At 41.1% G+C, this 20,516-nt stretch overlaps 1 protein-coding gene across 2 annotated transcripts; it reads right to left on the bottom strand.

Moving 5' to 3' along the window:
- Positions 1-2,066: 2,066 nt before the first annotated feature.
- Positions 2,067-17,195, bottom strand: NIPA1 (NIPA magnesium transporter 1). Of its 2 annotated transcripts, none has more exons than XM_050334005.1 (5): positions 16,971-17,191; positions 13,831-13,878; positions 9,860-9,950; positions 8,462-8,622; positions 2,067-7,364 (listed from the first exon to the last, which is right to left on the bottom strand). In XM_050334005.1, exons 1-5 carry the CDS (start codon positions 17,128-17,130, stop codon positions 6,853-6,855), a joined length of 972 nt encoding a protein of 323 aa, XP_050189962.1. In that variant the 5' UTR covers positions 17,131-17,191; the 3' UTR covers positions 2,067-6,852. The 2 variants fall into 2 exon arrangements, with proteins under 2 accessions (XP_050189962.1, XP_050189963.1); XM_050334006.1 differs by lacking the exon at positions 2,067-7,364 and adding an exon at positions 7,372-7,802 and having other exon boundaries at positions 16,971-17,195.
- Between the last annotated feature and the right edge of the window lie 3,321 nt (positions 17,196-20,516).

The raw sequence follows: 20,516 nt of genomic DNA on the forward strand, positions 1-20,516 counted from the left end.
CACCTCTCAACCAACCTAAAGCAATAAGTAAACTTCCTCATGTTTCTTCAACTGCTAGTTCTGCTTAGCATACTCTCATCTGTTCACACAAAACATGAATTCAAGTGCTTTCCATTTGGCACAAATCTTTAAATATTTACTTCAAAGCCAGGGGTTCTGCTCAGTAACAGAAAATACTCAGACCATCTCTGAGTAATTTACAACAGCATGGTATTTCAGGCATGTTTGCTGAGTATCTGGAAAGAACTCCAAACACGAGAACGGTGGTAACCTGCCTAACTTAACCCATTCTTGTAGGGAAGCTCGGCCACACAAGCCATCTTTGTGACCCATGGATTTCACCAGGGAGGTGAGCTAGCGTAGGCACTTCTGCAAGGCTATCAACAGGGTTTTTCAGGGATTAATATCTATTATGTGTATAAACAACTTGTATTAAAAAGATGGAGAGCAAAAATATCACCCATACAATGTCAGGGAGCATGACTGAGTTAGGAGAGTCTGTGTTGTGTACTGACTGACTCTCGTGCAGTGATTTCAAATGGTATAGACACAGCAAAGGGGTTGCATGAATGGCACTGTGTGCCATCCACCCCCACCTGCTTTCTGGTACATGTTCCCTGGGCAGAATGGTGCCAGCCGGCAGAGTTTTAAAGCATCCCACCAGGATGGTGAATCCAGTCAGGTCAGTACCTGACAGAAAACTGATTACGGAATCAGGAAGCTCTAACAGGGTCTCTGATGACCACATCATGTTGCATTCACGAAGACAGCTGAGCAGAACAATGAAGTCATGTCTGTGAGTCTACACATACAACAGGTGCATTGTCACATACAAATAACTTCAGGGACTGGGCTTAAGACTTAAACTCTTAGAACAAACCTCACAAAAAAAATCAATGGAACTTTTTTTTCTTTTGACACTATCAGATTTTGGTCTCTTAACACTCTTCCCATATGAACTGTGTTGGTGAGATAAATATGCTCAGGATTGATTATGTCCCAGACTTTCAATACCGATGGTGTAAATGGCATTATTTGCCTTTACCACAATGCTGCTGCCTTAGAAGACTAACTCCAGCGATGAACAAGAGGAAAACAAAAAGCTGAATTCTCCTGATGAAACATGTTCTCAAAAGAAACACTCCTCTATGCTACCTACTTAAAAATCAGAGATGCTGCATGCAGAAAAAGCCTCTAGTTTTTTGGACTATCTTTGTATATTGCCTTAATATCATCAGCACCTCTAAAAATAAAATTACAGTAAAGAATCTATGCCAGTCTTTTCCACTGCATATGTTTAATATTGAGAGAATTTTTTTTGTTTAAAAATAACATTAAATTTTGACCAGCAGTAACACTGATGCATCCCCTAAACCACAAATGCCTGAATCACAGATCTGAAACTGTTCTTAATCATAAATCCCACCATTAAAAAAACACCCAACCAACCAAAACTTAACACACACACAGAGATTGTAAGCCATGTGTTTGCCAGTACCTGATGCCAGGAGCTAGGAATTTCAGATGAAGGATTAGATGGGCAGTCACTGTAATTTTCCAAGTGATTCTACAGGAAGCTCTTGTGACAGACAATAAATTAGACCAGTGACTTCCTTAGAGCTGTTGCCATTCAATGCATACCCAACTGTGAAGCAGTAGATCTTGAAATAAAAGCACTAGCAAGTAGCCAGTGTACAGCAGTGCAGGAACAGAGCACACGTTAACCCTAAAGACACAGTTTAAAGTGACTCGGGCCTCAGCTAACATTTCTCCAGAGAAGTGTTCATTCTACCTGTGAGCAAACTTCAGTCCAATGATGATATTAAGACTATATAGCCTGCTAGTAGACTCCAGTATAGGACAACTGAACCCTCAGTGTGGCAACTGATCAGTACCCACTGTGCCCACAGAACCTGCTGATCTGAGTAAATGCAAAACTGTTGTTTTATGAAAGGGAAATGGAAATAGTTTAGGCTTATGAATTGGGATTAGGCTGTAAAGCAGCTAGGTGTGAGGGAAACTTGACTTTTCCCCCCATGGGATAAAGAGGAATCACAAAACAAGCATTGAGCTAGAAATAAATCATTTATTTTAAAACAATACAGGTTAATAAATAGATTAGTTATCAGAAAACTTAATAAATAGCCTTTAATAATTTACACAAGGCAAATACAACATGCCTATAACTATTTTTTAAAAAGCAAAGAGAGTAAGCTTGACTCGTAAGCCGTTAACAAATCTATATATACATTATTCATAAGCTAATAAAATAAACCATTTTTATGTAATCTGTAGTAACTATATTGCAAGAGCATTGAAGCAACCAAACCTGACACTGTATGTTTGTTGCCATCCACCTTTTCCCCATATCCCATTAGAACTATTTTTTACATTCCAGGAAAAAAAAAAAAGTAGGGGTGGGGGGGAAGAAGAGAAAGTTCCACAGTTGAAAAAGGATTTAACTTAAAAATACCACTTTTGCATAATATTTTCCACTCTGTAGAGCAACTGCCTCAGGAGGGGGGAGGACATGGGAGGACCCAACACAAGAACAAATAATTTAAAAACGCAAACTTATTTTCAGCTTTCAAAAAATGATTTCTTAATCCATAACATTTCAACACTGCTGTCTGAAACACTTGGGCACTAGTAATAATAACTGCTGACCACATTGGTGCCTAACACAGTACAGACTAAAATTCTGCATTCTTTAAGCCCATATATAGCACCAAAATTTATTACAAAGATAACAGGTAATAGGTAAACATTTGATAATGCTTGATTTAACAGTAAAACTTCAGCAGTTACACCATCTCAAGACAATGAAGTAAGATCTGTAGAATCCTTGACGTTTTGTATTTGTGAAACAAGAACGTGAGAGGGGCATAACATGCAAACAACTGCCCATTTAAAGCACCCCCTATTTATAACCCTAAACTTCTTTAAATACAAACCCTCTATTTTTTAAATAAAGAGGAAAGGTAAACCTCACTTTCTAGTGTTCCGAAAAATTAATCCAGTGTTTCCACTTTTCAGTGCTAGTTACTTCAGAAAAATACATATGTTCCAATATAAATCAGTATTATTAATAGGAAGCTTCACTTGTCAAACTGTGATATGACAGGTTCCTATGTTAGCTGCAGCTCACTAATAAATAGGCTCTATTTACACATACAGAGTCCTGGAAAGTCAGTACAGCAGATAACTTGTTTAGACATTTTTCTTTTTTACAGAAGTACTTAAGATGTAACAAATTTTTTTTTTTTGGTTGTATCAAAAAGGTTTCTATTCTCCTATTGGACATTTGAGGGATTTTTGTGTTTGACACCTAATAAAGATTGTGACTGACATATGCAAATCCTCCATACACTGAAGGGATAATGATCAAAGAGCTATCCTCAAGTGAGTACCAAGTAAATATGTTTGACAAGTATAACAGAAGTCAGACATACAGAGTGAAGTGCCTTTCATAAGGATTTGAATTGAATTCAAATGCGTTCCACCACTGCAACGAGTCCACTTTTTGTATGCGTAGCCTCTCCCACTTCTACTTTGGAATCAGAACTGAAGTCATCTGCCTCCCAGCTATCAACAGACATAATACAAAGAGAATGGGAAAAGGGCAGACCCACAAAGGACACCAAAGCTCAGGAGACAACTATGCACATTTGCTCCCTGAGATGATGAAACTCAGATATCTGTCTTATTCAAAGTGCTTACTTATTAAAGGGGTGAAATAAAAAAGAAAAACAAAAAGAGTGAACAGCTAAAATTCAACTTCAACATTGCCTTCTTTTAAATCAGAAAAGCAATGGGACTAAAAAAGGTAGGACACCTAGAAAGAGGAGGGTGTGGGATGGAGTGGGGGAGAGCCTTATCAACAGTGACAACAGGAAATGCTAATACATTTCTAAAGTTAGAACTGAATCAGATCCAGGTACAGCAGAACTCAAAAGAACACTGCTACACACTGAACAAATAGCAAAAAGTAAAGGTTTCCATTACTTAGCATTCAAGATGTAGAAGGCTGCAGATACAAGTGATGTGCAAGGCCACAAGAATTTCTTTCACCTTATGTGCTGGCTTTTGACATCTCTGTTTTAAACATTAAGGGTAACTAGACATTTCTAGAAAGATCACAGATGAGGAGCAGCTGGAGAGAACTATGCAGACATTTATCAGTTGTAAGGATAGTCAGAGGACCACAGAACATGGCTGCTACTTTGTTCTTCCTCTGCATAGTGAGCACTTATCAAGTAAACTTTGTGTGGAGCAGAAAGTAGCAAGGTTTAGACAGGGCAGTCAAGTTTATTTTAAATCTAGTATTAACTAATAATTTGCATATGCACCCAACATAATAGGACAGGCACTTTATAAATAATTAATTTTAAAACAAACCAAGACAAACAAATATGGCCAAAGGAGGAATAAGATGACATCACAATCACTTCCATTCTGACCTAAAGATTTTCACTGAAGTCTTCAGAGATTAAAAGCTAATATGAAACCAACATGCAACTCAGGAACTCTGAATTTGAATTTTGAAAAGACAACTTGACTGCTTCAGAAAACAGCTAACATTATTTTAAAAAGTAGATTAACACAGGTCTCAGTCTATGCAGAATTTGTTTCAATCAGAAGAAAAGGTAACTAGTATGACCAAATACAACTGTTTGCTGAGAATCAAGAAACCATCTTCCAATCAATAATGGGCAGAAGTTAGTTTTAACCAGCTTCTGTAGCCCAATTCCCCTCATCTTTCGAACTTTCTAAAATCCATGTACAATATTTGAAAATCCATGTAGATGGTCCTTTCTCTGCTAGTGCTACTCTGTTTCAATAAGATATCCAGTTACTGTGCTGGCCTATAACAAAGTACACTTTTGCCAACTCAGTCACTCCCTTGCAATTTGGAGTTATAAAACAAGCTTGCAAATAACATAGTAGGACTCTCACTCCCTCAGAACAATCCCTCCAGAATACTAAATTTTTAGGATTCACTTTCACGATTATTGCTGCCATTAGTAGGGCTTATAGCATTCATTTTAAATTAAAATGGAGGCTGAGTTTTAAGGAAACATTAATTCAGGTTAACAAAAAAGATCACGAGAGCAGACAGTATTACACCCTGCTAATTGAAGTCCATGTTCTTGTCAGGCAGCCACAAAGCTACATTCACGATTTCTGGATAAAGTGTCATGAACTTTCTCAAATACTGTCTTGTAACCACTTTGGGGGTTTTTGTTTTCCTCAAGAGACATCCTGATCTAGAGGTGTTGAGCTCCATGGTACTCTTCCAGGTTTGCACTTACATGGAAACAAACATTCACTGCTTTGTAAGCTTTCAAGTTTTTGACTCATGATGTTTCAGCTACCAAATATAAGTAGAACATGAACATTAACTGTTTCTTTCTTTGACATATCAATATCCTCTAAATGGTTTAAACTGTTTAGAGTCATTCCCATCATAGCTTAAGGTATCTGTACTACTTGTCAAAATATTATGGCTGAACCATTCACACAGGTCTATAAATTACTGGAGCTGAATGTGTGTCCCTGTCAGTTATCTAAAACTCAGCTCTTTGAATGCCTAAGCTTTTTTGGTCTTTAACCTCATTTTCCCATGTTACAAGAGAAATCAGACCATCTTCTATGAGCTATGAGAAAGCTCATGCTCTCCTCTCTCTTAATTTTTTTATGGTCTCTATTTATTAGCTGCTTCACAAAATGGTCTCCTGCATTTAGTCACTGAACTAAAATGAAGGTATGCTGGGCTGTTTTCAACACGCCTCCTGTAGATTACCTCTTCTCATTAGGATTATGAGTTTTTCAGAAGCTGTCAAGGCATCTGGGGGTTTCAGTTCACGTTTGTCAATTCTTCCAAATATATATGGGTCCTTCTAGATACTTTATGTGTTTAGAATCTGAATACAGTCCAATATTATAGACAGTGAAACAGAATTATTAAACCAGTATAGGCCATCTGAAACAAATACATTCACAATTATGCAGTATTTTTGGATTGCAAAGGCACTGAAACAGTTCTGAGCTGCTTACAAATAAGCCACCATGTAGGCAATGAGTCTGTGCATCATTTCCATATCCTTCACAGGCTTTCTGTCTGCTCCCAATTAAAAACTGTGAGATGAATGCAGTATGTCTTAATGCAAGTGTTACAAAGAAAAATGCATACCTGGTCACTACCATCAGCTGATAAGTAATTAGTGAAACAAATTTAAGGGTCCACTGCTCTGTATAAAGAATTAAATTTAAAACTCCCCAGTCCTCGCCACATGGCAGACAAAGTTGCCAAGACAGTCATTAAAAAGGACAAATCTGCAGTTCATGGTTCAACCAACATTTATCTCAGAATTCACAGCCTTCATGGTGAACACGTTGCTATACTGAAATTAACAAATTCTTCCACTTTTATTCCTCCTTATTTTAAAGGTACACATCACTCATGATGGAAGGTGTCAGATTGAGTGAGTTAGAAACTGATGTTCTCTGCCACAGAAATGGTACCTCAGAAGTCACAATACAAGCTTTCACATGCAGGTCTGTCAGAATATCCACAGACCTTTTCTGAGGGACTACCTTTTATAGTAAAGAAATTCATCAGTCTCTATGCTGACTCAATCAGTGGTTGCAGTTAAGGTCATTTATTGTGTCGACTGGGGTACATGGACAACTGTTCCTTTGAAACTGGATGGAGGCCTCCAATTCATTTCATATAGGCCACCAAATCATCAGAGGGTAGTTACCTGCCTGAATCCCATTTGAATCAGTGACCTAGAAATTAAAGACTCTGCATCCTTCCCTGAGCCATCCAGTTTCCCCTCAAAAAATATTTTAATCTGTTTTCATGTTAGGTTTATTTAAATCTCCAATATTGAAGTTGAATTCCTTGAAGACTTGTATAAGAACAATTCCAATAGATACTGTGGTGAATCCACAAGCCATTCCCAAAAAATCTACCACTCCTACATTACTCCATTCCCTGAAAAGGATGGCTGAAGCCAGCAAGACTAGGGTGGTAAACACAACGTAGTAGATGGCACCAAACACAGAGGAGTCAAAACATTCCAGTGCCTTATTGATGTATCTGAACTGAATGATAATGCTACATCCTAATACTGCCAGAAGTACCAGACAGAGGTACAGAGCCCTTTGACTTGATGGGTTATTGTGAAAGATATCTTGAGCAGCCAGCCCAATGCCTTTTGTACTGGGAACAGTGAAACTGCCCAACAGAGAGCAAATACTGATGTAAACCATGATATTAGTAGGTCCATGAGCTGGAGCTATCCAGAAGATAAGCAGGAGAAGCATTAGCAGCACTATGCAGAGATAACCCACGAAAACTGGAAAACAAAAAGGAAACAATAGCAAGGTGAGAACTCCTGGTCTTCTAAAAATTTTAGCAGGCAAATCATGTCATACCAGTGAACTTCAGTATATATCACACTTAAGATTTGCTATTGAATACAGATCCAAATCACTGAGCTTCTAGAGATGTTGTTGGCATCTGCAACTGATGATGTTGTCATGTTCTTTGAGTAAAACAAATCATCATGTAGTCAATGACACACTGTTGCACATTTGAAGTGGATTTTGGATGGTTATTTTTATTTTATTCTCTCTTTCATCAGGACTATACTTCTTAAAGTCTCCTCCTATGACAGACAGCAGGGACAACACCTCCTTCATAACCAGTTCAATAAGGTATGGTGTGTGGATCCAGCAAAGAGCTTAAACACAAAGTTAGATCCCATTAAGGTGAGCAAGTGGAGTAGGGACAGCTGGAAGAAACATGAGGCCATATCACTTATAGCATCAGTACACACATTAGATCAGTGAAAAACATCTCATGCTTTACAGTTTTAAAGAAATACATTGCCAATTCATTTTGTTCAGATTTAAATTTAAATGTAAATTTACACCAGGGTATTTTTTTTCTTTGTTTGCAGATTTTTTGAATAGCTGATGTTATTAGGTTTGACTTTCACTTAAAGCAAATAAAGGAAAAACAATAGTTGTCAGTTTAGTTCTTAAGCAAGACAAATAAAACTGGGCCTGGAACATATTAGCACCAGTATGTGTCCTCCAGCAGCTAGTGAGAAAGAGAAAGGCATTTCAGCTTATGTCTCAACAGCCTATTTCTCTACAACAGCCTATTTTTTGCTTTATTGTGCCATTGTTCTGAGCTTGCTGTGCAGGACAATGTTTTCAAAAGTATTCACGTTTTCCTTTCTGCACACAGATCTCAATAAATATAACAAGTTCTAAGTAGAGTAAGGCACAGTTTTCCTACACAAACCGTGTACTGGTTTCTCTCTGTCATATCATGTTTTCTTCAAAAGTCAATTTTCCTACTTGATAGAAGTGTTAAGTCTCTTCCTCCTGCATGCTCTTGCTCAACGTCACAAAACTGTTACGAATTAATAAAAAACCACAGTACCTGGATTTGTAAGCTTCTCTTCAAGCTCAGCCTGAGTCGTCACACTCTCGGACTTTGGGGAATGGATGATGAGAACAACAGACCCGGCGCAGCTCAGCAAACATCCCAGCTTGCCAAGAATGTTCAGTTTCTCTTTCAGTAAGTAAGAAGCTAAGATGGACCTTTCACAAAGAGGAAGAAAAATAAAAGTTTGACTACATCCTGTTAATAATGTTCTAACAGTGTTGTGCCACATGAACTTCCTTCTTAAAGGAATATTATCAAATGTCAGTGGATCTTCAACCAAATGTTAGTGAATCCTCAGAATGTATTTCTGACTTATCTTCGGAAAGATTCATCCACCATTTGCAGTTTTACTCAGTCCTTGACATCTCACCTCAGGAAAAAAAACAACACAACAAAACAAAACCCAAACTCCAACAAAACTGCTAACCACAACACCTCAAAAAACAGCACCACATCACCTCAGCAAAAAAAGCCCAAAAACCCAAACCCCCTAAAGCAGACATCTGGCCTCCAAGGCAGTTATCTACCCATTCCTAAATTGGTGAGCTGTGACAAAGCCCCATTTTATAGGTGCTAGGCAGTCAGGAGATAAAAGTGACCTTTAGTTACAAAGATCACAGGGCTCAGCTCAGACATGTAGCTGACCAAAGTACACAAAATTATGTGGCCTAGAATAAAATAAGAGGTGGTAAGTAGAGCACCATCAGTGTGCTTCATAGTGTATAAAACTAAAGTCAGCCATGAAGCTGATGCAAAGCCATCTACACTCTGAAGCAGATGGCCAGTGCAGTCAACAGAAAAATCTTGAGGCAATGTACAGCTTTGTTTTTAAAGAGTTGTGCTTTTACATTGCATTAGTTCCACGACTGTAGTTTACCTATTCACAAAACATTTAGTTGCATATTAAAGTCCTTAAACTCATTGCCTTTTCTGTGCCCCCCTCCAACATAACATTTAAGAAGCTGGGGCTTCAGGAAAGGGGCCAAATCCAACGAACTGAAAATCAGCATCCATAAATACATGTGGGCTGTGCATAGCAGGGCAAAGAAAGACTGTGAGACAAAAGGAAAGCACTACTTAGTAAGGGAACTGTGAATAAGAGAATAGGCAGAAGAGTCCAGAATAACCACAGTGAAGGGAAAAAAAATGTTTATCTGTTCTGAATCATAGTAATAGCTAAAGCAAAAGGTACTCACGAAAACCCTTCTTCACCACTGTCTCCCCCTACCCCCAACTTTTCCAGGGAAAACAAGAATAGGTGACATTATAACACATCATTAACAACATAAGCCCAACATCTTCTTAGTGGTCCTTCAGTGAGCACTGAGTCCATCTGACATTTTATTAAGTAGTAACAACATCCAGATAAGAACAAGAAAAGCAAACTCTTACCCAAATGGAACGCCAAGAGCTCCCAAGGGCGTCACTAGTACAGTTGGGACTGCAGTGTAGGCCAAGAAATTCCCTATTTGACCCAGAGCCACTGAGAAAAAAAGCAGAAATAAGCCTTTAAACCCCTTTGTAAGAAGAAGTAATCAAAACTTACCCAATATTGTTCAGGAAAGACTGACCTAACTGGAAAACAGATGTTACAGATTTGCTTAGTTCTGTTAATTTTGCACTTAAACGAAATGGTTGGGGTTTTTTTTTATATTTCTTTATTATTTCTTAATATAGGATTTATATTTGCCACACAAGAGTATCCAAGTGGGCACAGTAAATAATCTCTTCTGTAACTTCTCTTAGTTGAACATAAGCCTTTAAATTAGAAGCACTCATGGGTTACACTCAAATATCTCAGTATTACACTTTAATATTTATATGAGGAGGGCTAAAAGTACATATGACCCATGTTTTCATCTTTAGAATGTGCATGCACATAAAAAAATGCACTTGATTATAGTTCCTGACAGTAGTGCTACTTTTTTGGGAGGAAAAAAAGGACAGTACTGAGGAATCTTCTAATGAAATCCTAAGTACATGCATAAGGACTCCTCAATACACTACATCAAATAGCACTATATAACATCAAGAGTCATTCCTGACCACTGTAAAAAAACAGGTCCCTGACAAGTCATAGAAACAGCCTCAAACCTTCTTTTTCTTTCCTCCAATTCAAATAAGTTCCAAGATGTACCACACTATTGCACATCACAGCTGTGATAACAGTTCATGTGTTCAAGCTTTCAGTTAAAAAATAAAAGCTGGGTGGTTTTGCAAGTGCTGGCAAGTTTATAATAGATCAACGTACTTGCATAGTTACAGGGTCTGTGGTAACTGGCAAGAAGCTTGAGATTGAGCACAAATTACATACAGCTCAAATTTCCAGCTGCTCTTAAAAGCCATTATCAGCATTTAAAAACATTTCAAGAATCCAAGATGCCTTTATGCTCAAGCTGGCATTGCCCTCAACTATCAAATATCATTACCATCATCCTGTTTTTTACACCTGCAAAGTACTGTGCAAACATTAATTAATTTACCAATTTAGCTCACATTATCAGTAGAGCTGAAGAACTGTGTAACCTACAGGAAACATGAAGGAGACAAACAAACTTGCAAAACTGCAGTGTGGCAAAATTATACTAATTAAATTCACTGAGGTTTTCTCTACATGCAGGAGTGAGCCAGAGAACTTGATGAGCAGCATTTCTAAAGCAGAAGAGACAGTGGTGGTCTCCCTGCCCCTGGGAACAGAGTAACTGCTATCAGACTCAGGCTTAGTTTTCAGATATATGTGGCAACCTCTGGCATTATCTTCAGGGCATCTGAAGGCCCTGGGGCAGATCGTGGATGCAGGATGGAGCACAGCTGGCACGCTGCGCTTCAGAAGATTACAGACATTTCCAAATAACTCTGACAAAAGGTTGCTTTTTTTGGAGGTCAGGTGTCTTGACTTTCTGTTGGAAGAACTCCTAACAGATGGCACCAACAACAATCCATAAATGAGGTCTCAGAAGCTTCAGTCAAACCAAACATATTTCAAGGCAACTGAACTTACTGGAGGATTTCCGTATCACCATGGGTATGTTAACAGTCCCTAACCACTATGAACGACACACCAAGACTAATTAAGACCAAATAAAAAAAGAATCTCATTAATTGTTACCATCTACCTGATGATGAGGAGGACCTTTGCTGTCAACCTATCCAGTCCTCTCTGGACAAAAATTCCTCTCCAGATACATCAATGCTGTAAGTCAAAACATGACTTCAATTCTTGAAGGCACACCAAGGTTTAACCTTGGTAAAGAAGTACCAGTAGCCCCAAAGTTACTGCAACACAAAACTTGATGCTCACTGACCTGTCTACATTAGCAAGGAGATCAGGAGTACAGAAAAAGATATCTGCTCTAGGCATGTCAGGGGCTTTATTTCAGGCTAACTTCTGCCTGCTCCCATGAACTGGAAATCTACTTGTAGCTTGTATGCATTAAGTGTGTTCCTAGACTGCATCTTCCAGCATAGTTTCATATTAAAATCCAGTTCAGGAACTCCAACTCTGCTATGAAATGGGAAATAAAGGCCAATCCATGGTGACAAACAGGAGATTTGCTTCACAAGTGTATTTATTCCCCATCTGCAATAAAATAATAACACAGATAGATCCACTATAAAAAACAGCTGCCTCTATGCTGCCATCAAAACCTGCACTGAAACTAATTAATTAGCCAATTAATTAGTTTAACACTCATTGAAATACCTGTACACATGCTGCAATCACTCTTTCAACTACAGTGAAAGAAAAGTCCCTTAGCAGAACCTGCAGCCCTTCCTTTGAAGTCCTCAGTAATCCAGTGGATCCCAGGGCCCCAAAAGAGTTAGGCAGCGTTATGCTGAGTCAGCATGCCAACACAGAAATGCTTGTTCACCATTTGAACAAATACCATGAAAACAAGTTGATAGAGTTTATGGGGGTTTTGTTAGTCATCCAAACTCCAAATTCCCTGCTTGATAAAATTATATCGGGTGCTATAATTTCATCAAGATAACTGAGGATATTGCTAATTCCCCACAAGCACCATTCTCTGCATCCCATAGGTGCCTACCTGGCCCTTGCTATTGCTGTTTGTGACTTTGTTGCCTTACTGAGTCTATAATATCGATAACAATTCTTCTTGGTTCCTCTGTAAAGCTACTGAGGCTTTGTTTTGAAATACCTGCATCTCGCTACTGGAAAAAAAGCCAACTGATACCATTCCCTTCAGCTGCTTTGCCTTCATTCAATTCAGTCAGCTCTTTTAAGCATGAAATTGTTTTCTCTGATTCACCAGGATAAGTCCTGTAATAAAACCTCTCTTATTTTAACTCCTTCTGCTCAGAGATTAAAGATGGGAGCCTCATGAGTGATAAACAGAGACTGATGCATAGATTTATTTCTACTTAGGCAGTAGTGACCCTAGCAGAGGAGGAAGCTGAGAAAGAACTACTTAAACTCAGGTTAAATTAGCTGAAGACTTTCTTCTGAAGCTCTGTTGGCTTTTACACTTGTGAACTTTGTCCTTCAAAGGGATCTATCAGTTTTTGTTCCTTTTGCATAGCTTTAAGACAACAAAAACAAAAAACAGAGACTTACCTTGCTGCCACAAAACCAGAGGCACAACTGGACTCTTATACTTCTCAGAAACAGCATCAGAACATTTCCAAATAATTCACAAAAGGCTGGATTAGAGTCTAAAAGTGGGCATAATTTTAAGCTTGTGGGTAGAACTAGGGCTGACCTGCAAGAGGAGAAAGCTAGTTGCTCCCCATGCTCCACATTCACATCAGAGAATGAACTTGGTGTGAGCAGGGTTTACAAAGAAATTAAGGGTAAAATTACACTGATATCAGCACCACACAAGGCTTCATATTAATCTTGCAGATTAAAAGCAAAACTGAAACTATATCTGTTGAACTAGAACTCAAAAAGAATCTTTTTTTTTTAATCGAGGCTGGTTAAGCGCTTTCTGATCTAAAAAATAACATGTGCTCAATGAGCCCTTTTGTGCAGAGCGACAATTTTTAATTCATCTTTGACTTTTATTAAAAACTGAGCAGGCCAGCACAATCCAGAGACACAAACCATGCAGGAACCCAGAGTCAGAGCAGTGTGTGGCTGCCAAGGGCTGCAAGTACCCAGTGGTTTGGAAGTGTGGAAAGATGTCTGACTCATGTTTGTCCCAGCTCTTTGCTTTCTCAAACACCAGCAGGCACGGTAGCCAGAGTGGTGGATTACTAATGGTGGGATATTTCTGGGGATGGGAATTTCATGACAAATGAGTATGAGATTCAATATGAAAACCCAGATTTCCTGATGTCTCGTATCACCATTGAAGCCCAACTCCTCTTAAAAAAAAATTCAAACCTTCTAAGATACTTACTTGCAATAGTGCCAGACCACCATACTATATCTGTTAAGTATGAAGTACCTGAAAGAGGAAGTATAGGAAAACATAGTTATTAAGGACCTCCATCTTAACCTGATTCTTCATGGCAACTGAGTGTGAGGGGGAAAAAAAGAATAGAAAGTTCTCGGATTTGGCTCATGTGTCCAAGTGACACTTTCTTAAGACAATGTATTGGTCAGAAGTTCTGATTTCCAGTATGAAGTACCTATCTGATGCTAATGTAGTAGCGTGTAGAAAAGCATCCAAAATGCCACCAAATGCTTCTGAGGGTGACATTTAAACATACAGATTAAAACCTATAGGAAACCTATGGAAACAGAGTATGATTTGGATCAATTAGTTTTCTAATATAAATTCAGTGAAATTGTTTCAGAAAAATTGTACCAGAGAAATTGTTTTGGCACACAGGTTGGCAGGACCATGGGATAGACCAATCCTCCTGCATTTAAGCACTGAGAAGTGTTATGACTGAAGCCTCTGAATTCCTGATATCCTGCCCTGTTTCAGAGAGAGGAGTAAAACCTCTGGATTGACCCATAGTGCCTCCCAAGTTTGAGGATGATTACTTTCACTGTCAGTTTATAGGCTCTTGCCTTGGGATGTGCCCATGTGGAGCCTCTGTACCACATTTTATAAGTTCTGCTTCTGTAGAACGTCAAGGCTTTCTAAACTGAAGCATGGCCTCCTCCAAGCACAATCTTCACCTCACATTATGCTTCTGTTTTGCTCCTCTTTCTAGTAATGCAGCTCTGCATTTATTTGGGAAGATGCTCTCTCAAAAGCCACTGGAGCAGTAGACAATATTGTACCTACCCTGAAATCCCAAATGAAAGAAAAATGCAGTCATCTATAACTCTGGAAATGTATAAAGCACCTGGAAATCAAACTATATAATTGAAATGAGATGAAAAATGACTAATGAAAATGGCCAGCTTTTGAGTGGGTGTAATAAGTTTTTAGGCTTTTGTTACTGCATATAAAATAAAAACACTGTTGGAGGCAGAAATTATAGAAAATATTGACTCAAGTAAGGTAACTTTGAAAAATATCTGTCACTTGCTGCTGTTTCAAACCAGGCAAGTATTACTAATTGAATTGATACTATATTATTGATTGAAGAGAGAGGGCAGAAAAGACTTGAGGTGCCTCCTTGTTAATTATACAACACCTGCTGAAGCTAATGGAAAAAAGACATCATCTGACACGGACGATCTTGGACTCACAGCTCCAACTGCTAGGTTCGAGGCAGAACTCCACTGCTTCGTAACATTAAACAGAGAGAAACCTGGGGTATTTTCCTGGATGCCTCCACACTGAGCACAGCAATAGAAAGTACTACGAACTGCTCAGCAAGATACACAAATAAACATCACTACTATCTTCAAAACAGGATGTTTTACAGCTGCTAGCACTGAGAAAGCAGGCACACGCCCATCACACGCTCAACTCAGTGCTCCACTGAAAGCTCTTCAGGAGTAATTAGACCCAACTATACTGCAAAATGGAAACTTCCCCCAGCTGCCTTGGGATGGAAAGTTGTTCCTTTCTCTTGTGTTTTCTCACTGTTTCCTTAAAAAAAAAAAAAAATTGTATTTATGATGCAAACGTGATCTCTCCGTGGACAACAAAAATGGATTACAGCCATCTTGGAGAGAAAGGGAGACTATACTTGCAAAACCAAGTCTGAGGCCCTTAACTGTAAGGTCATTGCAGAAAAGGGAAAACAAACTTTTTAGATCAGGCTGGCAGCTGGTAGTGACATAGTTCCAAAGTCTGCTTTGCTCCACTGCATCCACTATTAACATGCTAAATGCAGCAGGCATGGGAAATAAACTGCTGCTCTAACATGAGCCACCTCAAGTACAAATATATATATTTATGTACATAGATGTATACAAAGGAAATACCTTGCCTGTCCTGGTCACTGAAAAGCATTTTTCAAAAGAAAGAGTTTCCAGAACCTATGGACACATGCTCATACACAGACACCATCACCTACAAAAACAAATGGCTACTGACTACAGTAATAGAATCCAAAGGGCTCATGTAACCTGTGTTTACAACTTTCCCCTTACATAAAAGCATGATACTAAGAACAAATACACTGAATTTTCCTATATTCAAAGCACGATGATGCAACTAGCAAGTGCTGTTCAGCTGCGTGCTTTTGGGAGTTCCAATTGCAAAATAAAATACAGAAAATCTTCACACTCTGAATATATAGTTTTGTTCTGGCCAAACTGTCTAGACAGCACAGTCAGTTTCTGAATACGTTCACCTCAGAAAACAATAATGAGGCATAGGATTTCAATTAAAAAAAAAAAAGAAATAAATTATTTCATGTTACTGGTGCATATTTCTTCTCAACAAGAGGAAAACACCGTGAGACTGAAGAACAATATAACTTGGAAGGGCTAGAATAAATAAGTGACAAGATGTGCGGGTGCTGTTCATGGCAAGAAACTAGCAAAGCCATAGAAACTGGTTGGAAAGTCCCATAAGTACATGAAGAAGAGGAACCTATGTACGCATGCATACAACACACAAGTCCCCAGTGTTGTGTTACAGGGAGACATAAGACCGGCGAGCTGACCATACATCAGGAAACTGTTGCTGGTGCCCACCTTCACCCACCCTCGGTGCTTTCCACCCGTAATACATCCTGACTGATCCCCACCTGCCGTCTCTCCGGTCATTTATCACCTCCCCGGCGCCGCGATCCAGCCACGGACCTCTGATGTCAAACACGCTTAAGCTGACAAACCGAGGCCGGCTCCTCCGGAACGGTGTCCCCCGCTCCAGGCGACACCGCCACCCCGTCGGCAGAGGCTGTGTCAGGGCCCGGGGGTGCCCGTGTCCCGCGGCAGCCCTCCCGCATCCTGCCCCTTGCCCTCCGGTCCGGCCCCGCCGCAGCGCGGGAAGGGCTGCGCGGGGGCGAGGCGAGGGAGCGGCCCCGCGGGTGGCCGGGCTGCCCCGGGAGGGGGGACCCGTCCCGCACGGGGCCGGGGGCGACGCCCCGCTCACCCGGGGGGTTACCGGGAGTGCCGAGGGGAGCCCGGGAAGCCCCAGAAGGGGCGCTCCCGCCCTCTGCCGCCGCATCGCCGGGCCCCTACCTCTCCCGCGGGCCCGCACGATCCCCTTCTTCTGCAGGACGAAGGTGGAGCCGTTCACCAAGCTGGAGACCACGGCCACGCTCAAGCCCAGCGACACGGCGGCGGGGCCGGGGCTCTGCGCTGCCCCCTCGCCCGCTGCCGCACCGACCGCCATCCGCATGGCCCCGCCGAGAGCTGCAGGCGCGGCGCCTGCCCGGGCCCAGCGCTGCCGGCAGTGGCTCTGCGCCGGACCCGCCCTGCGCCGGGACCCGCCCAGCACCGCGCTGCGCCGCGCCGGGGGCGGCTCCGGCAGGGAGCGCCGGCTCCTGGCGCCCGTCCCGCCCGGGGACGGCACCGGGTGGCGTCATGGCCGCGGCAGGGCCGCCCCGACGGCCGGTCTGACATCACGGCTCGGGCCGGGCCGGCCTGGGGACATGCCGAGCAGGAGCTCGGAGGTGCGAGCGTCCACGGACAGAGGGCTGCGGGAGGACATGCCGGGGCAGGCGGGAGACGAGGGAGATGTGGGAAGGTGTGCAGAGGGATGTAGGAGGAGAGGGGGATGGCAGCAGGGCGAAAGGATGTGGGGAGACGAAGGGATGCGAGATGCGCAGAGGGATGTGGTCTGCGGGACAGACGAGTCCCGCCGGGCCACGGTTTCTGGCATGGGAGCAGCGCTGCCTTCCAGCGCTCTCGCTTTCCTTCGGGGTTTTTAAAATTCATGTCGGGTCCCCGGTCCAGGGTGTTGCGGCGGCAGAGCGAGAGCGAGCCGAGGGCCAGGCGGGAGCTCGAGGCCCGGAGCTGCGCTCGATTCGCTCTGCCACTGTCCAGGTCAGTGTGCTGGGCAGAGCTGGGGAATCAGCGAGGGACTGTGTGGCTACGGACTGAGGAGGCTCGGCCACTGGCAGGAGTCATAGGCATTGCCTGAAAGCTGTAGGATCCATGCTCACTCCAATTTTGTCCAGCAGTAAATCCCAGAATCTACATTTATTTCCAGGAAAAAGTTCACTCTCTCCTAATGGCACAGGCAAGGTGAGATGCTCAAAATCAAGAACCTCACCTCCCCTCTCAACTATCGTTCAGTGTCTTCCAGGTTCTGGGAGGGCAGAACATAAGCCATGCTACTGGAATGGAGAAGGACCAGAGATCTTTCTAGTAGCAATACAGCTGGGCCATCATGGGGCCACGGATCTCTCTTTGAGAGAACTTAGTCTCTCAAAGATGAAGTGCTGAGCTGAAAGCAATCTTCCTTGCTCAGCAGAAATATTTTGTAGCAGGTATCTCATTGCAGTTCTTATCATTTCCAGATATATGTTGAAATAAATCAATCCATAATGGATTTCTGCGGCAACATCCATTTAGGGAAATGGGTTATCGTATCTTGGCTTAACATAAGTGAAAGTGGACATTTTGTCTTTTTTAACTACTTTGCACGGTTCTTAGCATACATTTTAGCATTCCCAGGAAATATGAATTTAGAGAAGAGGCGAATTCCTGAAAATTTTGCTCTTGTCAGCATATTTCTCAGTTTGCCTACACTGCTCAAGGCAGTTGTCCTAGGAAGGCACAGGAGAGCTGTGACATGCTTTTGTTAAGGTTTAGTGACAAGATAAGTAATACTGACTGCGGTACTGCCCGTATTTTCACCTAGGTTGCTTCACCAGGTCGTTGTATCTCTACTTAATGCTATGGAACAAAGGATTCATCCTTGTGAGGCTCACAACACCTGCAAAATGAGAACACAGGAGGTGGAAGAATGGTTATCCGTAGCAACCCTTGGAAACAAAGATAGAAGTGAAGACAAATACAGGCTAATTATAAATATCCGTTTCTGATCTATATACAGCCTAGTAACACGCACAGGAAAATTTATTACAGGAAATAATTTATGCTTGCACAGTGGAAAAATGATATATATTTAACAGCCTTTGCATCTAATTATCAGGCAAGTTTCTAAACAAAGCTTAAACCTGACCAGTTTATACTCAAAAATCTCTCTCTGGTGTGGTTGAACCAAGAAAAAAACAGTACAAGAGATGCGAAGAAAACATTTTATTTCTCTCTAGCTATGTAATTTTAATATTGTACTTGTAAAATTTATATATGCCTTTCTAAAGTACGTATTTGGATGGGTTATTTTAAATACGCTTAATCTGCCTTATTCAATTAGTTACTATTACATTTGCCATATAATAGGTGTAGTGTTCCTAAGGATTAGCCATAGGCTAAAATAATAAACACAGTGCTGTAAATATTAAATTTGAAAATAGCTTGAAAAACAGAGCCTGAATTCACTAATAATATCGGCATTATATAGCTTACAAATAATTTGGACCAAACCATAAAGGTACCTTGAAGAAAATAGTTGTTATCATTAGTTGAATGGAAATTAGATGGCCTTTCCTAAACTATTACATGTATAATCCTGTATATATGTATAGACTCCTGAGGTCTGTCTGATCTTCTGAGACTGAGTTTCATTGTGATAGCATTCCTCCTGCCCAAGTTGTGTCAATACATTTGTAATAAAGCAGAACAAAATGCCTTGAGTTAGTTTGGCTTGTACATTGCAATCTTGCAGTATTGCTGATGTCACAGCAGTCTGATACCTTGTGAACCCACAAAGTGCATAGGAGGAACCTCTGATTTATGTGGCGTTTCCTCCAACAAACTTTGCTCCCCTCCATCAGTCTTATCCAACTCCAGTCTAAGCACTCATAATACTTTTAGTTCCACACTTGTTGGCCACTTACTGCTAATTCAAGCAATATGTAAGAGCTGGTATAAAGAGTGTACAGGTTGCTTTAGCCAAGTAGCTAACACCGCCCTGATAGAGTATGGGTGTTTAGGATCAGTTGAGAGGTAGAAGCGTATTTAAAAGACATTTGTAGGGCTCCTACCCAGAGGAAGGGATGAGCAATTGAGGTACATCTGTTGGAAGCAAGTGAGCAAAGTTGGTAGAGGTTGCACCATTTTTTTGTAGGGGCAATGGACAAGAAGATAATGTGAAATTCCTTACAAAATAGCTGGGAGAACAAGGTGAAAGTTTACCAACAGCTGTATTAGACCCTGAGGCAACAGCAGTAAATCTCCTTGGCAGAAGAACTATAGAGATCTACCGTGCCAGCAGTTGAAGCAGTATGAACTGAGACTGTAAACTAAATAGCAAGAAGACAGTGACAATCCTTCTACTTTTTCCAGCTCTTGAGAATCAAAGACCACAATAAGGGCAGTTATATTAGGACTTCTTTAATGTTCCACTGAACCTAGGCCTGAAGGTGACCCAAAAATCCTTTCTAAGGTGCCTTGATTGGTTGCCTGGAGTATAAAAAGTGACTGGTGTAAGCAGGCCATCACTGGTTTGAGTGGTTCCTGCTTTGGCAAGGAAGTCACTTGAATCTTGGTTGTAGTCCAGCTCTTGATTTGCTATGGGCATCCATATCTGTTGATGGGAGAATATATGGAAACCTGCTTAAAGGTACTGCTCTGCACTGATGGGTTCTGTAAGCTTTTTGGCTCTCTATTCCATTAATAAGGACTTCGTTGAACTGGGCCAGCGAAGACAGTGTA

The sequence above is a fragment of the Myiozetetes cayanensis genome, unplaced genomic scaffold (assembly GCF_022539395.1).
Source record: "Myiozetetes cayanensis isolate MyiCay16 unplaced genomic scaffold, myiCay2020 scf5-8, whole genome shotgun sequence".
NCBI classification, from domain to species: Eukaryota; Metazoa; Chordata; class Aves; order Passeriformes; family Tyrannidae; genus Myiozetetes; species Myiozetetes cayanensis.